Here is a 19,748-nt window from a genome sequence, read left to right as displayed (position 1 = left end):
AAATAAATCTTGTGTCCTTTTATTTTTATGTAGACTGCGGAGCCTGTAGTTTGTCCAATTTCAGTTTTAAAGTAGCTTCCTGAACACGGGAAACAAAGCCTTCAGAATGTAAATGAGCTGCATGAGTACAGACAGAATGCAAACCAGAGGCAAAACACGCCGGTGACACATGATGATAAACAGAGGAGGCAGGTGATGGATGAGCTTCAGGTGAATCACAAGTTTTATCGTCATACTCGCAGTGTTAAGAGAATGAACATTAACATTCACAGTATTTGTGTTTGAAATGCATGTTATAAAGACATTAAACATCCACCCCTGTGTTTCCTCTATACATCTAAATGTGAAAGTGTTTCATGACAATTGTGTTTTGTATGAGGTACATAATGGTTATCCTGATCTTCCCTGTACTAAAATATAAAAATGTATTAGATACCGCCAAACAACCTCACTGAAAAAGCTGCTTTATATTTTTATAAATGAATGTATATATTGAATTGTAGTTAATGCTCATATAATTTAGCGGCACATTCTATTAATAAACAAGAAATACAATGTAAATACTGTGGCAGGGTTACGTAAAACAGCAAGTTTAAGCAAATGCGCACTTTAGCGCCCCCTACTGGAAGAAAAAGGAAACATCCGTCCCCTCTTTGTCCTCAGCAGGCTCACACGAGGGCTGCAGTCTAGCTCCTAGGCATTACTGAATACTCCACACCAATTGTTTGTTATATTTTATGCAATCTTGTTATCTGTTTACTTGATCTAAAAGCACATCAAGATTATACGATGATAGGTAAATTTGAATAACCTGAATAAGCACTCATATTGATCTGTGTTTGTGTCTGAATGTCACCGAGTTCATCCTCAAGTGATCTGTTGTGAAATAAACACATTTCACATTTTAACCTCTGGACTTTCTCTCTCCTCCTCACACTGAAAACATCCACAACCAAGAAAATGTGGTGAGATTGAAAAGCTGGAATTCAAGTTTGCCAGAGGGAAATGAGAAGCCACAAGCCGTCCTGTTTCATTTAGAGGATATTTGGTGAATGCATGCCCGATGTACAGTAAACTTGAGAAAACACAACCCACAAGCAGTTTTACAGTAAATATATGCTGTTTGCTCATGAAGCCTTTGAGGTAACACTTCAATGACGAAACGAACATGAACTAAGATGAATAAATGCTGTAGAAGTATTGATGTTAACAAAATACGACCTTGTTGTAGAGTGAACTTGTCGCCTTTGACGTTAAAACAGACAAACAGAAAAGCGTGCGTGCGTATCATACGCTTGAGATCACTGGCATATTTGTGTCATACTGTAATGATCCGCTGTGATGACGGGTGTGGTTCTGCTCAAAACACATTTTACTCCACACCATCTCATCATCACGTTCACTACGTCTGCATACAGTCACATACACTTCACTCCTCGAGGAAGAGAAACCAAGCATTTCTAGATGTAAACACATGCATGCATATTTCAAGAAAAAAAAAGCTTCAATAAACTCACTAGAAAAGACAGACGGAAAAGGTTTACATACACTTTATTCATCTGTAACGACGCTTCTGATTTATAAACAACATTCAGCGGAAACACATCACTGTATACAAAGGTATGACCCAACATCAACAAAACATTACAATGGAGGATTTTACTAAATCTGCAGAGTTCACAGACAGATATTTAAAGTCACTCCCAAGGCACTGGCCGTAAAGACGTCTGTCAGAACAATATGGATGAATGTGCTTGTGTATCCCTCTCTTCACAATCACCGATCTGTGCATTTGTGCATGTTGTGTACGTATGTACCCTCCGAACCCAGAGCTTACACGTGACACTTGACCAAGATACTGAAAAATGTGCTGACCCCGGTCACGAGGCCATGTCAGAAATGACATGAAAAAACAACTCCATCAATGAATTACGGTCGGTCTCTCGCTAAAATAACATTTGATGTGTAGAAAGCTCTAAAATATAGATATACTGAGATATACTGAAAGCGGCATCTAAAACTGATTCGCTTCAAATAAATCAAAGATTAAACCACAGAAACATATGTGCTTAAAACAATACATTTAAAATGGCAAAGTGACTCTTTGCATAGTCTGTCGCATTTCAAAATGACTATTCTTCTTCTTCTTCTAGGAAACACATGTTGTTTCACTCATTTGTCAGTCAAAATTCAATTTCAAAGCATAAAAACAAAACAAAACTAACGGATTGATTGCTTGCTACCGCCTGTAAAATATCAAGCAGAAATAAGACTAAATGCTATAACAACAATACACATTTAAACAGTACCTCTATCACATATCAGGTACATGAGTTTGACGTTAAATGAGAGGTGTAAATACATATCGTACGTGTAAAGATAAAGCAACACACTGGGACATGTTAAAACAACATGACTTTGGAAAAACTGTCAGTGCAAAAGAAAAGGCACTCGGGTGGTTTGAATCCTTCAGAGAGCAACGTTCACAGCTTTAGATGGGACAACACTCGCTTTGGAGATGTTCTCTGAAGAACACAGAGAGAGCGCCGTGAGATACAGCACGATCAAACCGCTTCTATAAACCAAACACGAGCAGACTTTGGTGGCGCTCTGGACGTGACGGGCGGAATCAGGGAGGTAGTTTGGAGAAGAGATCGAGTCAAGATGAATTCCAAGGTTTCTCAAAGATGAGGTTGTGTTTTTAGGACTTGTGGTCGGTGGCATTGAGGAATGTGGTTGAAACTGAGCTGCCGTAATTTGCACTTCTGTCAGTGAGAGAGACAGAGAGTTAGAGAGAGAGAGAGAGAGAGAGAGAGAGAGAGAGAGAGAGAGAGGGGGGGAGAGAGAGAGAGAGAGAGAGAGAGAGAGAGATCTGCTACTGACAGATTCAACATGAGCTTAAAAACTCTTATGAATGAATTTAGATGAAGCATGCTGGAGGAACGCTGACAACACAATGTTCTATTTAACGGATCTACTGTTGGGTTTATTAGTATTGAGAAACCATGAAGGTGCTGTTTTTTCTTTTAGGAACCTTTGACTGCACAGTTCTTTGGGGAATCAAATACGGTTCCTCTGTGGAGAACCCTCATCAGGACCTTTATTTTGAAGAGTGTGTCTCTTGTCAGAGAGCCCAGAGGAGGATGTTATTGCTTAGGTGTTACTCTTTCATAGCTCAGGTGATTTGATGGAGTTCTCAGCTGTGTTTCATTTCAGTATCGACTTCAGGTGTTTCTCCTGAAATTGGAGAAATGAAAACATCACATTCACTGAAACATGACTCAATTCAACAGATTTCACTGCAGTGTCGCAGCGGTTTGAGATTCATTTCGTGCAGAACACTTGAGTTTGGCTTGATGTCCATTTAAGTGCTGTAAGTGAGATCCAAGCGTATGGAGTCGGGCGGATCAGACAAGCATCTGTCCGTAGACAAAGTACTTAGTATTCTTAAAGTGCAAAGAATAGTATGACAAAGGCCAAGACATGCTTATAAATAAAGTCCTGAACCTTCACTTCATTTCCTTCATTATAACACCAGTAGCACACTGAATAAAACACTTGGACATGTATATTTTTGGCACAGTTTCAGAAGGTCCGGGTTTGGTCCATCGCTGTACATCAGCTTGTAGTTGGGAATGGGGTTTCGTGCAGTTTGGCTTGTTTGGACGGGTTCACCAGCGGCCGCTCACGCTGGCCATATCTGTGTGGAACTGGCGTGGCAGTCGACCGCTGGCGCCCCCTTCCAGGAATGAGGAGCGGATGTTGGGCGATTCGAAAAGCTTTCTTCTGTTCTTGTTCAGCTCTGTCAAAACAACAAGTGTGCTTTAATATTCACCACACGCCTGGACTAAACTAAACAGTAAATGTCTTTCTCCGGCATCTGCTTTATAAAATCTAGTGAGCTGCCTCGCTGCCAGTGTTGGGTAAGTTACTCTGAAAAAGTCATTAATTACTAGTTACTAATTACATATTCAATAGTGTAATTAGATTACTGTACAAATGACTCTCTCCAAAAAGTATTTAGTTACTTATTACTAATTACTTTCTATATCCTACATCAACCTTGATTAGTTCAGTGATTCAAGGATAGACATGAAACGGCTCTTTTAATTCATTCAAATAAATAATATTAAACTACATAAAGTACTCTTATTAACTGACCAAAGTATTACAAATGTGAGAATTATACATTAAAGCACAGATTTTAAAGTTAGACTCTGAATTTTGATGTCAATTCCACCATTGCACACACATATATTACACACAGTATTTAGTTTAATTACATCAAAAGTAACTGTAATTAAATTACATAAAAAAATAAGAGTAATGCCTTACTTTACTTTTTCAAGGGAAAAGTAATTAAATTACAGTAACTAATTACTTAGTAACTAGTTACACCCAACACCGCTCGCTGCCTACATAGACAGCACCCTAATGATTTGGAACACTCTTCAACTTTGACTTTGTGTGGCTAAAAACGAAATATTTGAATAAGAATACAAATACATCACACACAAATATTAAACAAAATGATTTGTATTGATACATTAAGGTACTGAATGAATGAAACGTATATTGTCCAAGTGAACAACTTTATTTCCTACATTTGTTTACTCATTTTTACCCATGATGCACTCTGATTTTGAGTATAAATCTATATATTAGTCAACTTGAGAATTCTTGCATATATGTGAATATATATTACAGTAAAACACTTTTTATTGTTATTTTCTACTATAAACAGATGAAATAAATATGTTAGCGTTTATTTGAAATATAATAAACAGACATGAGAGTTATTTTTGTACTCTTCATTATCAACTAAGATGTGATAAATGTGAGCAACAGTGAGAAAATGAACTTTACACAGATTGTGTATTGTATATTGTATAAGGTAAACATTATGTTTATGACAAATCTCTCTGACTTATGGTATTTACTACTACACGGTTTCATTTACTTCTTTCTCAGAGTGGACTGAAATGTCGTTCACTATGTAGGAGATAGTGCAGGAGTCAACAGGTGTGCATCTGACTGAGATTTTACACTGAATTCTGGGATACATAGAAATTTGAAAAAAAAAAACAAAAAAAAACAAATCTATGATCCCTCAATATTCTGACTATTTAGAGAGCTCACTTGATTTTGGTGTTTTGTTTTTTGAGAAAGCGATCTGATTTACAGTAAGTGTCCCTGACAAACCGGATTTAACTCCCCGGGATTTCACTTAAAAACACAAGAGCGAATTTCTCTCCCCGAGCCCAAACTTGCATCAGTCCAGATTACAAAAGATCTGTGTGTCATGTCTGTGCCAAATGCCAAAATAACAACTTAGTGCTTTTTGTCGGTGTATTGAAGTGTAAATGCTGCCTGATAGAGTAGAGCTGCCACTCTTCATATCACTAAAATAATTGTAACATATGATTTATATTCATTATAAGTATAAATATTATTTTGTGTAATTATTGGCAACTGCCTGTTTACGTGAATAATTACCCAAAAAACATGATGGAAACTTCCAAAAAAACAGCACAGACCTGAGATGGCGAGCAGCATTTTCCTGCGGGCTCCAAACGTGGTGATGCCCAATTCCTTCAGGTCCTGATCGGTCAGCGTGAGAAACGTTTGGAGATCAATCTAAAAGAAACCGACAGAAATCAATCACTGTGGTTTTGTTCACTCATTGTGACATGTGTGAGATTAAACACGACATCATCAAGACGCTGTGAGCACTAGGGTGACCTGTCATTCAGAAATGAGGTGAAAATGCCTTTAATATCCATTTATTTTATTCAATTTGCTGTCTGGATGCTGAGCTGTTATTCACATTTGAATGTTACATTAAAGGTGCATTCACACATAAAACAGATCTTGAGATCAGACAAAAATGATTAGCTCGTTGTCAAGTTGTGTTGAACTCAATATTCCATTTATTTCAATTCAACTTCAATTGTGAGGTGCGGCCAATGTCATTCAGATTATAACTCACAAACGGAAGCGAAGCCTGAATTTTGGCCATTTTCCCAGATGTGGTGAACAACACCTCAGATCAACCCCGTCAAGATCATGTGTACCACGACTCTCTGATCAACTGTTTACTAGGCTGCGTCCAGATCCCCAGTTTACACGTCACAGTGATAGTTCTGGCATCGACGTGTTGCGTGAACTGCATTAATGTGTCTTATTCACTGGACTTTTTTTGGCTCTGTGCTATCACTGCAGCGCCCGGGGAGCAAGTAGGGGTAAGGTGCCTTGCTCAAGGGCACCTCAGTTGTTTCGCGCCGGGCCTGGGAATCGAACCGGCAACCTTCTGGTCATGAGTCCGACTCTCTAACCATTAGGCCACGACTGCCCCCTTTAGTCATTAGGATGAGAGTCGGTGCATCATTACCTCCTGCTGCTGGAACACATCCGTGTATTTTCCGAGGCCGAGTTTGCTGAAGAGCTCGGGCAGATCCGATCCTCTGAGCGATATGTTGAGATTACAGCCATTTGTCCCCATCACTGAAGAGATGCAGTCCATGTAGTTACTGCTGCTCAGATAGTGCTCTACACAAAAACACAACACAAACACTTCACAGCCTAGTGAACAGATTTCTAAAACCTTGACTCGGCCAAATTGTGGCACATTTTGCGAGCAGCATGAGCGACAACCCAGTGGATGTCAACTTCGGCAACTACAGCTCATGATACAGATGGATACTGACGTCAAGTGTGTCAGATGCACTGTGACAAGATCAAGCTCAAGTTGCACTTCGGCTTTATGTGACTTTGGTGAAATTGCTATACCTAAAGTAAATAAATTGACCTAATTTGATCTGCTTTTTGATCACTTTACGAGTTGGCCTCGCAGATAATAAGTACGGATGATAAGGGACGGATGGTGTGCGTATTTGGTGTGCTGTCCCGGGGAGAGGGATCCGAGCTTGGTAGTTCCTCCGAACTCGGAGCGCCCGCCCCTTGTCCGGGGAGAGGGCCCCGGGGTCGGTATATGCCAGGACTCGGGTCGTTCCCCCCGTTATGCTGCGGTAAAAACGGGCTGATGGTGAGGAGTTGGGGTGGAGGAGGGATGCTGCGAGAGAATGAGGGTAAGGCGTCTTGTCTATTTGTAGGGTTTTTTCCCCGGCTAAAAGGATGATTGGTGAGATTGGTTATAGGAAACCAGCCGGGTTAGTTATCTGCACATGCTCCTCCCGAATTTTGTGAATATAACATCATTACAAATAAAGTATGTGGTCTTGAAAAGGATTATTTTTTCTGTCTCTGTCTTGACAGAGTCATTTGGACTCGGCCTTGACTTGGACTCGAACCACTTTGGTCTTGGACTTGACTAGTCCTGGTCTTGGACTCGACAAAGGTGGACTTGACTACAGCCCTGGATAACATTAAAGGGATACTCTACCCAAAAATGAAATCTCTGTTACCTCAAGTTGTTCCAAACCTTTATAAATGTCTTTGTTCGGTTGAACACAAAGAAAGATATTTGTTAGCAACTGAAAAATGTAAATGGTAGTCAAATGTGCCCTGGCACTGTTTGCTTTGCTAAATTCTTCCAAATATCGCTTTTTGTGTTCAACAGACATTTCTACAGGTTTGGAACAACTTGAGGAAGAATATTTCAAGACAGGATTTTCATGACACCACTTCCTTGCATTGTAATGAACTGAGCATAAAACGTCTAACGATGGGCGCTGACATGTTACGCGAAAGCGTCAGTTTGGAGCCTGGGCATGTGCAGAAGGAATCGTCAGTGCAGTCAGAGTCTGCGCAGTAGTGAGCAGGAAGTGCAGCACGGTATCAAGGTCCCGCCCATATTCCCTGATGACGCAATCGTAAACGAAGAAATCATGTCTTTATACCATTTTATAACTAAAACCAAACTTATTCAAAAAACAAACACTTGGACATACATCAACGGAGTAAAATAACTGAAAACATCTTTGGAAAAAAATTATTTGAAGTGTAATTGGATTTTATAGTTTGGCTCCTGTCCCATTTGTTTACATGAAGTTTATGACCTGTACTGCAGCCAGCCCTGTTATATTCACATCTGTGCAGTCTGTGCTCCTCTGAGGTACATGCTTTCATTTAGACATTGTTAAATATTTTGTATTCGTACATTTTTAAGTTTAATCAAAATTGCTGTTTATTTTCACCTCACAGTTATCAAATGTGACGTTACACGGTCACGTGACAGAAAAAAACTTCTGTGGTTAATGAAAAATTCTACATCAACTGAATTGTTTGATTTAATTTTATCTCATTAAAATGTCATTTGCTTTAAGCTAAAGGGAACAAAACTGGTTAAAAACAAAAACACTGGTTTTCATTTAAAAAACAATGTTATCAAATGCATTTTAAGTAAAGGACATCGCCATTTCACTTTTTCCCAGTGTAGCCCATGTAGACAGAAAGGGATCATTTAGAGATGATTTACATATTTAAAGTCCCCGTAAACCGGAAGTTGCGATCGTTTTTACTCTCGTATTCCGAGGCATTTCCAAGTGAAATAAGAGTGGGTGTGGCTTGTTTTTTCACTGCAATTTGATTGGATGTATAAAAACAGCTGTTGCATTTTGAAATGGAACTAGGAGCAGACTGACAGTTGAAGGGGAGGAGTTAACGGATGCCCCGCCCAAGCCGTCTAACTTACGTCATTTGAGATGGATCGTCACTAGAGGGCGGAAGTGCATTTTCAGATTTTAACTGAAGATTATGAGGGCACGCGGATTTTAAAAAAATGGTAAGCTATTGACAATAAACGCTGCAATATTTTATGAAAAACAGGAATTGTCATTTTTAATTTCACTGGGACTTTAATGTGAGTGACACCATTGAAATGTAGTCATAAAATGTAAATCAGGCATCTTTGATTATCTTGCACTTAATGGCAGACTCTCACCGGTTTTGTTCTGCTTTCTTTTGGGGCTGATGGGAGATGTGAAGTCAGGGTGTGCTGGGAGCCCGCTCCCATTTCTCTCTCTCCAGTTATCAGAGTCACTGCCACTCGCCATCCCCTCTCTACTGCTGGAGCGGGACAGAGCCAGCGGCGACCCCTTAAACACACACACACATCACAGCCTTATACTGAGAATCACACGCATGATCAGAGCAAACGTTCAGATCTCTTGACATCTCACCTCATATGTAGTGGACATGCTGGGTTTATAGGACACGTGGTTTGCTCTGCGCAGCTCTTTAATGGTTTCTGCAGGCATGGACTTTGAGAAGCCAAGACCGCTCCATGTGTTAGTGGGAGTGCGGACCTCTGTTACCACCGGCTTCTTCAACATGGCTAACAGAAGACGGAAGAAAGTATGATTAACGACGAATAAAATATATATCACTGCATTATGTATTTTATTCAGAAAATCGCCTGCTTGAGTGGTAAAACACTGGGCAAAATGAATGGTTACAATATCAGGAGACGCAATTCCGCGCAACATTTGAGTGTCTAAGAACACCTGATTCCATAAGGTCTTTGCACAAAATTTTCGTATGCGTTTTTCGTATTTGGCTCTTGTCTGTACGGTGTCTCTGAATTGTTATAAAAGGCCTCTCAAAATGCTTGACGGATGCGAAAAACGCAGAAAATCGAACCCGGTCCGAATTTTTTTATGACGGACGAAAATATTGGAGGCAGTGTGTAAATGTGATTGACACAACGTGAGGTCGTATTTATTTTTTAATGTGCGGAAATTTCGGACGCAAAGCTTAAGTCACAAGGTAGTCGTAAGGATCACGGTCGAGTCCAGCTGCTATAGTTTCAGCAAATAATTGCGTGTTTTAGTCCCGGTTTTTTGTTCCTCCTATTGAACACAGCCATTTTGCCTTCGTTTTACCACTCAAGGGAGCGTGTCCCGGCGTGTTGACGTGGGAAAGTGACGTCAATGCATACCCTCTATAGGCTGGGTAATAAAAACCAGAGCCTTTGAATATGAGAGTTACGACACTCGATCTGGCCGCCGTGTGGTCACTTTTGATCCAAACAAATCCGTGCTGTCAACCTATTTAAATGGATTTTAGCGGGACAGATAACAGCAACTATATTTACATACATTTTGCGCAATATTAGCACATCGTGTACACTGACTACTACGTTGACTACATTCATAGCAGCATTTTATCTTGGGAGTAATATGAATATAAGATCAGTCTTTGTGTTTCATTTTAAAGGGGTCATATGTCGCAAACACGTGTTTTTCTGTGTCTTTGGTGTGTTATAAGTTGCTCATGCATGTATTAGACGTGTAAAATTGCAGAAATGAAAGTGTGGGAACAAAAGAGTCATTCTATGTAAAAGCGAATGCTCACCCAGACCTGCCTGAAACTCCTCGTGTAGCCACACCCCCACAAATCTACGTCAGTTGGTGGTCTGATTTGACTGAGACCGCCCAAATGTAGACGCAAGTAAGGTGGGCGTACCTGTCAGTACAATTGAAGAGGAACCTGATGTTCCATATATGGTCAGAGGCGTTACATTTCCTTCACACGCTTGCAGTATTCCACCAATCACTACGTACTGGTGAACTGGCCAATCACAGCACACCTCGCTATGTGAGTGTCGTAACTCTCATATTCAACAGCTCTGACAAAAACCATGCAGAGGTTAAATAATATATATGATTTCTTTGCAGAAACGAGAAATGTATTGTTTTTTATTACAAATGTCATTCTTACACAAAAATGTTGTTTATATATGGTTAATATGATTTAAAAATGCAAAATGTCAAAGTAAAATACGAGTGAAATATGATTGAATGATCATGTATTTCTCAACATTTATCTGTACTTTCTGAGGAGTTTAAAGGGATACTACACCCAAAAATGAAAAAATTCTGTCATGAATTACTCATCCTTCCGAACCTGAGCAAATGTCTTTGTTCTGCTGAACACAAAGAAAGATATTTGGAAAAATGTTAGCAACTGACATGTCTGGGACATCATTGACTGCCATAGTAGAAAAAAAAGAATGGTAGTCAATGGTGTCCCAGAAATGTCAGTTGCTAACATCTTTTCGAAAATCTTTCGTAGTGTTTAACAGAACAAAGAAATGGATACAGGTTCGAAACAACTTGATGACTGAATGTTCAATGTTGGGTGAACTATCACTTTAATGGGAATTTTTTACCAAAACTTGAAATAAAACCATGTGACACATTCCAATACAGTTCAAACATAAATGATAAAGGATGAGCTGTATTTACAGTATGAGGATCAGAAGTCTGAATAGCGGTGAGTGTATTCTTCATTCTCAGGCCAATAGTTTATACGCTGGACATAAGGAAGCTTTCTTTACTGTGAATGTGAAACACTGCTCGCCGTCAGACGATCTGTCTGTGTTTTTTACTGCTACACCAGACTAAACACATCCAGTTTCCAGTTTCCCCAAACCGCCTACCAGCTGAAGTGTTAACAGTATAGATGGGTGGGAGACACCCTTAAACACTGGATGTACAAGCCAAACTATGATTTGATTGGTCGATCACATACCTTTGGTCGCCAATAACTTCTTTTGCTCGTAGTCAAAAGCCTGTGAAGGAGGAAAGAGAGAAATTCAATTATGTTTAAAGCTTCTGGAAAAGATTTTATGGCCCTCATTTCCCTGTCAGCTCGGTTTAGAGAACAAGGAGGGCAAATGCTAAACACTGCCTCACTCTGTCATAACCCATTACCAGACTGCTGCTGAGTCTCTGTGTGTCCAGAAACACTGGGATGTCTGAAGAGAACGTGTCACACGGACGGTTTTCATGTAGAATGTTTATCTGGACATCACGTGTCAGGAGAATGTGACACAACATGTGTTTGACAGAATGTGATGACTGTTCTCAGAACTTACAGGCTGCGAGTCGTTCATCACCTGCATGTCAGAGAAGGAGGACTGAGGCGGCAGACGGGCGGCCCGTTCCGCTGCTCTTTCACTGCCTGGAGCACGTTTATCAGGACTCTCAGAAGCGCTGGAGTCAGAGTCTGACAACAGAGAGTCTGAGCTGCACGGACAAACAAACACACAAAAAAAGAGTTCAAACAAATACAAGAACAGATAATATAACTTTCACTTTCTGTCTCACTTTTACGTTGCACTAAAATTACAAGAACAATAACTGGAGTGAGGAACACTGATCTGCTGTTGACTTGTTCAGGTGTGTGGGTGTGATCGTACATGTTCAGATGTGTGTGTTGAGTGATTGTGTGTGCGTTGAGTGTTTGTGTGTGTGTTCAGGTGTGTGTGTTGAGTGATTGTGTGTGTTGAGTGATTGTGTGTGCGTTGAGTGTTTGTGTGTGTGTTCAGGTGTGTGTGTTGAGTGATTGTGTGTGTTCAGGTGTGTGTGTTGAGTGATTGTGTGTGTTCAGGTGTGTGTGTTGAGTGATTGTGTGTGTTCAGGTGTGTGTGTTGAGTGATTGTGTGTGTTCAGGTGTGTGTGTTGAGTGATTGTGTGTGTTCAGGTGTGTGTGTTGAGTGATTGTGTGTGTTCAGGTGTGTGTGTTGAGTGATTGTGTGTGTTCAGGTGTGTGTGTTGAGTGATTGTGTGTGTTCAGGTGTGTGTGTTGAGTGATTGTGTGTGTTCAGGTGTGTGTGTTGAGTGATTGTGTGTGTTCAGGTGTGTGTGTTGAGTGATTGTGTGTGTTCAGGTGTGTGTGTTGAGTGATTGTGTGTGTTCAGGTGTGTGTGTTGAGTGATTGTGTGTGTTCAGGTGTGTGTGTTGAGTGATTGTGTGTGTTCAGGTGTGTGTGTTGAGTGATTGTGTGTGTTCAGGTGTGTGTGTTGAGTGATTGTGTGTGTTCAGGTGTGTGTGTTGAGTGATTGTGTGTGTTCAGGTGTGTGTGTTGAGTGATTGTGTGTGTTCAGGTGTGTGTGTTGAGTGATTGTGTGTGTTCAGGTGTGTGTGTTGAGTGATTGTGTGTGTTCAGGTGTGTGTGTTGAGTGATTGTGTGTGTTCAGGTGTGTGTGTTGAGTGATTGTGTGTGTTCAGGTGTGTGTGTTGAGTGATTGTGTGTGTTCAGGTGTGTGTGTTGAGTGATTGTGTGTGTTCAGGTGTGTGTGTTGAGTGATTGTGTGTGTTCAGGTGTGTGTGTTGAGTGATTGTGTGTGTTCAGGTGTGTGTGTTGAGTGATTGTGTGTGTTCAGGTGTGTGTGTTGAGTGATTGTGTGTGTTCAGGTGTGTGTGTTGAGTGATTGTGTGTGTTCAGGTGTGTGTGTTGAGTGATTGTGTGTGTTCAGGTGTGTGTGTTGAGTGATTGTGTGTGTTCAGGTGTGTGTGTTGAGTGATTGTGTGTGTGTTCAGGTGTGTGTGTTGAGTGATTGTGTGTGTGTTCAGGTGTGTGTGTTCAGTTGTGTGTGTTGAGTGATTGTGTGTGTGTTCAGGTGTGTGTGTGTTCAGGTGTGTGTTCATACTGTAGCAGTGAGCTCTTGGTGGCTTGTAACAGTTCCAGGGCTTGTCTCTTTCCTGAGGTCGTCTTACATGACGCCAACATCTGCTTCAGTTCATTACTGTTCCCAGAGTGAGAGGGGCTGCGGGGCATGCCCACCTCCACAAATGTATCTGAACCTGAACACACACACACACAGACACACACACACACACGGCAGTGTTATTCTTTCCTCAGGTCCTCATATTGAATGTTTTGGTTGAGTAGTTTTGTATTCCTGCACCGCTCTCAGCATCATAGAATCTAACAGACCATTTACCTTCATTACTTCCCGGGAATAACGCGATCTAATTGACTTCAGCTCATATGGAAGTAAAAACACACATATATCCTGACCGAGTGAACGTAAGGCCAACTCAAATATCTTTAACCAGAACAATAGCGCTGCACAGAAAACCTCGGCCTCATATTTCCACAAACGGCACTTGCACAGAGCAGAAGAGGAACAGTAAACCCACGTGAGTTTATATTGACCCATAATTACACTCAGCAAAGTCAATACATTTTTACGTCCAATCTACAGAAGGTCAAGAAACAAATCAAACATTGACATACTTCAAAAGTGAATGTCACCGGCTGCATTAAGCTCGAATTAAGGAGAGAATAATAAATCTTGCAATGAATCTGGCTTTGGAAAGTGTCAGGTATGAAATGTTCACTCGTGTGTCAACAAAGCTTACTGGCATTTAGCAGAGAAAATAACTGGACACATGTTACGACACATGCCAAGGATTAGCGTGCAGTCTGCCATCGCACTGGACTGACTGTAAGTGTGTGCTGTGTTGAGGATCTGCGAGCATGCCGACCTTGATCTTGGCTGGATTTGCTGGACAGCGGTTCAGAAGCAAGGTGACCGCTGGCGTCCTGCACAGATTCATGAGCGCCGTTCAGAACCTTCTCGGCCAAAGACGCCGCAGATATTCTGTACATTGAGCTGGACTGCTACACAACACACATACACACAAGAGTTTGGTCAATAAGACCGTGAAAATGATAAAAAGATCAACTGTGATCGAGGAAGACTTGCTGACTTTGCTGCTGAGGGAGGACATGGATTTACTGCAGTCTGATACTCCAGACACTTGAGCGTCTATAGGAGCGAGACCGGGCGGAGGCGAGGGGGTGTTCTGGGTGTAGCCCGTCACTCCGGACAACAGCATGCTGGTCAGTGTGGCCTGTGTGGCCGGGTGGATCATCAAGGGTGACGAGAAACCTTAAGACATTACAAATGCAACATTTCAACTGGGAATAGCCGACATTATTACAGACGGTTTCAGTGGACGCGCGCGCCTGGTCCGAAGTTACCTGCCGTGTGTTTGGTTATCTGTCTGGCTGGTGGCTAGTAATATGACGATTTATTTTATAGGATTATTTTATTGTATATTAATTGCATTCAATTGAAAACTACTCAACAAGATTCTTTGCTGAGATCTACTGGAAGTTAAGTTTGGGCCACATAACGTTTGTTTAAAGTCGGCACGAAACGGAAGTTGCGGAAAAAAATTCCATATCGTGACGTATACCCGAGTGAAACGACTTCTGAAATGAGAACAAAATGTAGAGCGGGACTTGATTTCGTCCATTGAGAACTAATTGGATCGTTTTGCAATCAGTCAGTCATTGGAGCTCCGCCCTCGCGACCAGAAGTGAAGAGAGGTCGTTTTGAGGGGGAGAGGTGGTTAACGTTTTTGATTGAAGATTACAAGTGCAAATGAATAAAAAGATTATAATAATGATATGCACGGATATATATTTATAATAAATACTGCAACATTGTGTTAAACGATAAGAATGATCTTTGGGGGTTTTTTAATGCCGACTTTAAGTTGTTGCTGCTGAAACCGTCTCTAACACAAATATTTGTAAAAGTGTGTATTATTAAAATATGATTGTATAATGCAGTTTATAAAACTCAACACACACTGTTGTCAGTAACACTGAAAATCCAAAGTGTGTGTGTGAAAAGTGCACTGTGACCGTATAAAACCTAAAGTGAACTGAAGAGTAATCCAGTTTTAAATCCAGATCCAATGTGAAGTCCTGAACACTTCTGGTCCCATGGAAAAAGTGTGATGCTTTAATGAAAAATAATAATAAGCCAGGTCTAGGACTAATAGACAGTTTGAAAACCCCCCCAAATTACAATTCACTGTTTTAATGTTTGGCGTGTGTGGTGTGTGTGTGGCGTGTGTGTGTGTGTGTGTGGTGCACCTGCGGTGCTGGTGAGACTGGACCAGAGAGTTGGACTGGGTGACCCAGAGGTGGGCGTCTGTAACGGGCTGATGGAGCTGTTGAGAGCATTCAGAAGAGAGTTGGTGGAGGGTCTGGTCATAGAGGCGGTCGCAGGTCCCAGAAGGCCTAAAGGTCACACACAGAACAGTAAAAGTCTCATTCTTCTACAGCACAGTGAGGAAAATAGTTTGACAAAGTTAATGATGTATATCATTTGATGTAATGAAAATGTAAAAATGCAGTAGGTTTGTGCGAGGGTTTGGTTTAGCGGTAGGATGAGAGTGTTTTTCTATACACGTCTCCACAAGGATGTGCATGTGTGTGTGTGCTCTCACACCGATGATTCAACTACACATATCAAATGCCCGTTTCAATGAGATACTACTGTAAACACAGCTGCATGTGTCTTTAGTTAATGCAAATCAAAAATCGGATTCGTGCTTCAGGCTTAAATTTGATGCTTCAGTTAGAAACCTGAACAACCTTCATATGTGTCTATTAAAAAAAAAACCCAAGTGAGTTTGACTCACCCTCAAGTCATCCCAGGTGTATATGACCGCTAGCTGATCCGAGTTATATTGAATACTATCCTGGCTCTTCCCAGATTTGTAATGGCAACGGATAGAGACCCAGTTTTTGAAGCTCCAAAAAGCGCACATTATCCATCATATCGGACTCATGACGCGAAAGGATACATTTGTGATTTCTATTTTGAGCTAGCGTACGTGCACGTTTGGATGTAAACAAGATTATCGCTGTTCTCACTCAAAATGGTGGCACGCAGGCTCTTTTGAATGTCATCTCTTGAATTTCATATACGTGCTTGAAGGCGAGTAAAAATATAGGAGACTTTTATTTTTTGGGTGAACTTTTCCTTTAAAATGTTTTTTTTAAAGTGTGTTGTGTTGTGGTCATGTTGATTTTCAGAGGTAGTGAATGAATGATAAATTACCCAGGCTGGTGAGGCCGAGGCCGGTGGAGGCGAGTATGTCGAGTCCCACAGGACAGGTGAGAGCCGGAGATGATAGATGAGGATCACTGCAACCGCCTGCAACGGACACACCACTGCTCTCTAAACCCAACAGACAGCGTCTGGCCTCATACATGTTCAGAGCGTTCCTCTCCACACTCTTCACTATCACAGACTGACACAACACACAACACTTTACACATCACCTCACCTCCACATGAAGACACTGTAATGTACTGAAGCACATATCAATCTTTATTAGGATTTACTCAAGTGCTCATTCAAACGTTTTTTGGCTTTTAGTATAATTATGTTAGCCTTAAGGATTTCTATAGCTGTAGCTATCTTGCGCCAAAACATTTGACAAAAATCTCTCTCACCTCAATCAATACGAATCAATGATTTTTATAGCATGATTCTGCACTTCAGCTTCTTACCAGATTCCAGATGAGGTCAACTAAATACTATTGGCTATTTTAAAAGAGGGAGGAGCCACTCAATATGCCCCGCCCTCATTTGCTAATCGAACAAAGACGCTAATTTCAAGACCCTTTTTACTGGGTTTTCGCACAACGCTAAATATCTATTTTTTGGGGTCATACCATTTTTTTCTCCAGCAGAATCATTTCCACACGAGTTCATCTGCTGTCTTGGAAACTAGGGCTGGGTATCGTTTGAATTTTATCTGATTCTTAGCAATTCCCAGTTTCGATTCCAAAGTAAAACTTGAAGTAAAGAATTTCGATATCAACTTTTACGGTAATTTAGCCTGTTTATTGACTGGTACAGCCGCGGAAAAAATAAAGAGACAGTTTTTCTGATTTTAAAATGTACTATTTATAGGTATGTGTTTAGGTAAAATGGTCATGTCAAATAAAAATATCGTTTCTATTTGCAGAAAATGAAAAATGGAGAAACAGGTGAAAGGAACAGAAGAGATGCTCTGTATTTTTTCAGACCTCAAATGCTGCAAAGGAAACAAGTTCAGATTCACTTCTTTAAGCAATACGAAAGACATATTTCTACATATAGTTCGAAAAAGTTGAAAACATTTTTTTTTCTTGTGATAATCTGGATTTTGATGTGTCTTGTCATGCTGTCAGTCTTTCACATCGCTGTTGGATGACTTTATGTCACTCCTGAGGTTTGGTTTTGTTGAAACACATCAGATGATAAACTATAATGGCAACAATACATCTAGAAATGAAATTTTGCAGTGGTCTCTTATTTTTTTCCGCGGCTGTATATTATATTTCTGAACACTGGTTTTATATATACAGACACATAGCAACCATGTTTTGTAAAGTAGTAAAAATATGGTTTATTTTCATAAGGGCTTTCATTGAGATATCAGCAGATCACAAGTTACAGAAATTGATAAGAGGCATTGCAATTTGAATATTATCTTAAGTATCATTTCCTAACTTTTCGATTCCGATTCCAGAACTGGAATTGATTTTTTGATGTTCTTATTGCATTATCGGGAAATCCTCAGACGTTAACCCTGTTCTCCTCATGACCTCACTGTGACTTTACATTACTGTGAATACATCTTGCTGATGTGAAAACTGCGCAAGTGTGCACATTTTGCAGCTTAGTTTGGACAAAATCTCTTTTTGGTCTTTTTGGAGTTTTGATTTCCATAGTACAATAAACTCCTGTCTAAAAAAAGTAGAAGTGATATTATTTCTGAAGGCTGTTCGTGGTGATGTCTCCGCTACATTTGACACTGGAGGTTTTCCTGAGCATGTAATTCTCCATGTCTTCAATTTTCTTCTTAGTCTCTTACTAAATGTATACTTCCTCAGTAAATGTATATATCAGTCTGGAGCGGTGCTGTAATAAGCGTGAAAGATGAGAAGAACGTTTACAGAGGCTTTAATACAGGTTGATGTTAACACTGATCATTACAGTGTCGCCGTTCAGCCTTAAACACAGGATAGGATTTCACCCTTCACCAAGGACATGAATACTACGAGATGTTTTTCACTTTCCACATCCCGGCAGTATAAAGCCACCCACAAATCCTATATGCGCAGCACATTATTTTTACGAGGCGTTTGAGTATTCAACATGCAGAAATGGTGAATGCAAGCGTTTGTGTGCGTGCAAACCTTGCTGGGCTGCTTGGGTTTTGGTTTGACGCTCATGAACACATCCAGTTGCTCCATCAGTGATGTTATGCATTGTGGTTCCACCTCGATGTCCTCTTTGATATCAAACATCAGCACCAGAGGCAGACAGCCCTGCAGCAAACAACCAGAAGAACGAGCGAGAGAGAGAGTGAGCAAAGTCGTTCTACACGCGTTTTAAATCATTCAGTCAAAACTGTTTCGAGGTCTCGTTGGTTCGGGTCCTAAATCAGCACAGCTCCAGTTCTTCAGCAGTGATCCATCACCTCCGTCTCATGTTGAAAAGGAAAACAGCGGCAAGTCCTCCATGCGTCAGCCTTTCAGTTACCGAGCCCTGAGCTGCTTTTTCTTTTTCCCTCGACAGAGCTAACTCAGCAGACGACAAGAAAACTGCTACATATGCTAAATGGGAGATGGTGCGGTGAGAGGTCTTATTTATGAATGCGAAAAATGCCCTTTAAGGATCTAAACTGAGACAAAAGACTTGTGAATAGATTACTGTAAACCTCTGAGTGACTCGTTCCTCACCACCATCCAACAGTGAGGTTAAATATAACCGTGGGGCGAGAAGGGGACAACTCTGAAAGCTCTTTTGTTTGTAAGTTTTTGTTGTTAAAGTCCCAGTGAAATTAAAAATGACCATTCTAATTTTTTTCCGTGAGATATTGCAGCGTTTATAGCAAATAGTTGATCAATGTGGGTCATTGTCTTTTTAAAATTCATGTGCCCTCATTATCTTCAGTTAAAATCTGAAAATGCACTTCCGCCCTATAATGACTATCCATCTGAAATGACGTAAATTAGACGGCTTGGCTGGAGCTAACTCCTTCAACTGTCAGTCTGCAGCTAGTTTCAGTTCAAAAGTTCAGTTTTATATATCCAATCAATTCGCAGTAAAAATACACAAGCCACGCCCACTACTTTTCTCCTTTGAAATTCCTTTTCACTCGGAAATGCTTCAGAATACGGAAGTAAAAATGATC

At 40.6% G+C, this 19,748-nt stretch overlaps 1 protein-coding gene across 3 annotated transcripts in view; it reads right to left on the bottom strand.

Moving 5' to 3' along the window:
- Positions 1 to 1,542: 1,542 nt before the first annotated feature.
- The window catches only part of bicc1b (BicC family RNA binding protein 1b), a 59,063-nt gene continuing 40,857 nt past the window's right edge, over positions 1,543 to 19,748 (bottom strand). The window contains exons 9-21 of one of the 3 annotated variants that reach the window (XM_057359386.1): positions 18,748 to 18,879; positions 16,616 to 16,808; positions 15,643 to 15,789; positions 14,463 to 14,644; positions 14,238 to 14,373; positions 13,397 to 13,550; positions 11,840 to 11,990; positions 11,494 to 11,533; positions 9,141 to 9,295; positions 8,903 to 9,056; positions 6,392 to 6,549; positions 5,538 to 5,637; positions 1,543 to 3,802 (exon numbers count right to left, since the gene is read on the bottom strand). In XM_057359386.1, coding sequence (XP_057215369.1) covers positions 3,672 to 3,802; positions 5,538 to 5,637; positions 6,392 to 6,549; positions 8,903 to 9,056; positions 9,141 to 9,295; positions 11,494 to 11,533; positions 11,840 to 11,990; positions 13,397 to 13,550; positions 14,238 to 14,373; positions 14,463 to 14,644; positions 15,643 to 15,789; positions 16,616 to 16,808; positions 18,748 to 18,879 — 1,833 coding nt within the window. In that variant the 3' untranslated portion in view covers positions 1,543 to 3,671. The remainder of the gene's footprint in view (positions 3,803 to 5,537; positions 5,638 to 6,391; positions 6,550 to 8,902; positions 9,057 to 9,140; positions 9,296 to 11,493; positions 11,534 to 11,839; positions 11,991 to 13,396; positions 13,551 to 14,237; positions 14,374 to 14,462; positions 14,645 to 15,642; positions 15,790 to 16,615; positions 16,809 to 18,747; positions 18,880 to 19,748) is intronic. The other 2 variants (XM_057359388.1, XM_057359387.1) reach the window with 2 other exon arrangements.

This window comes from Triplophysa rosa, linkage group LG18 (genome assembly GCF_024868665.1).
Source record: "Triplophysa rosa linkage group LG18, Trosa_1v2, whole genome shotgun sequence".
Lineage (NCBI taxonomy): Eukaryota > Metazoa > Chordata > Actinopteri > Cypriniformes > Nemacheilidae > Triplophysa > Triplophysa rosa.
Note: the sequence above shows the minus strand (reverse complement) of the source record. Positions and strands in the feature narration are given on the sequence as shown.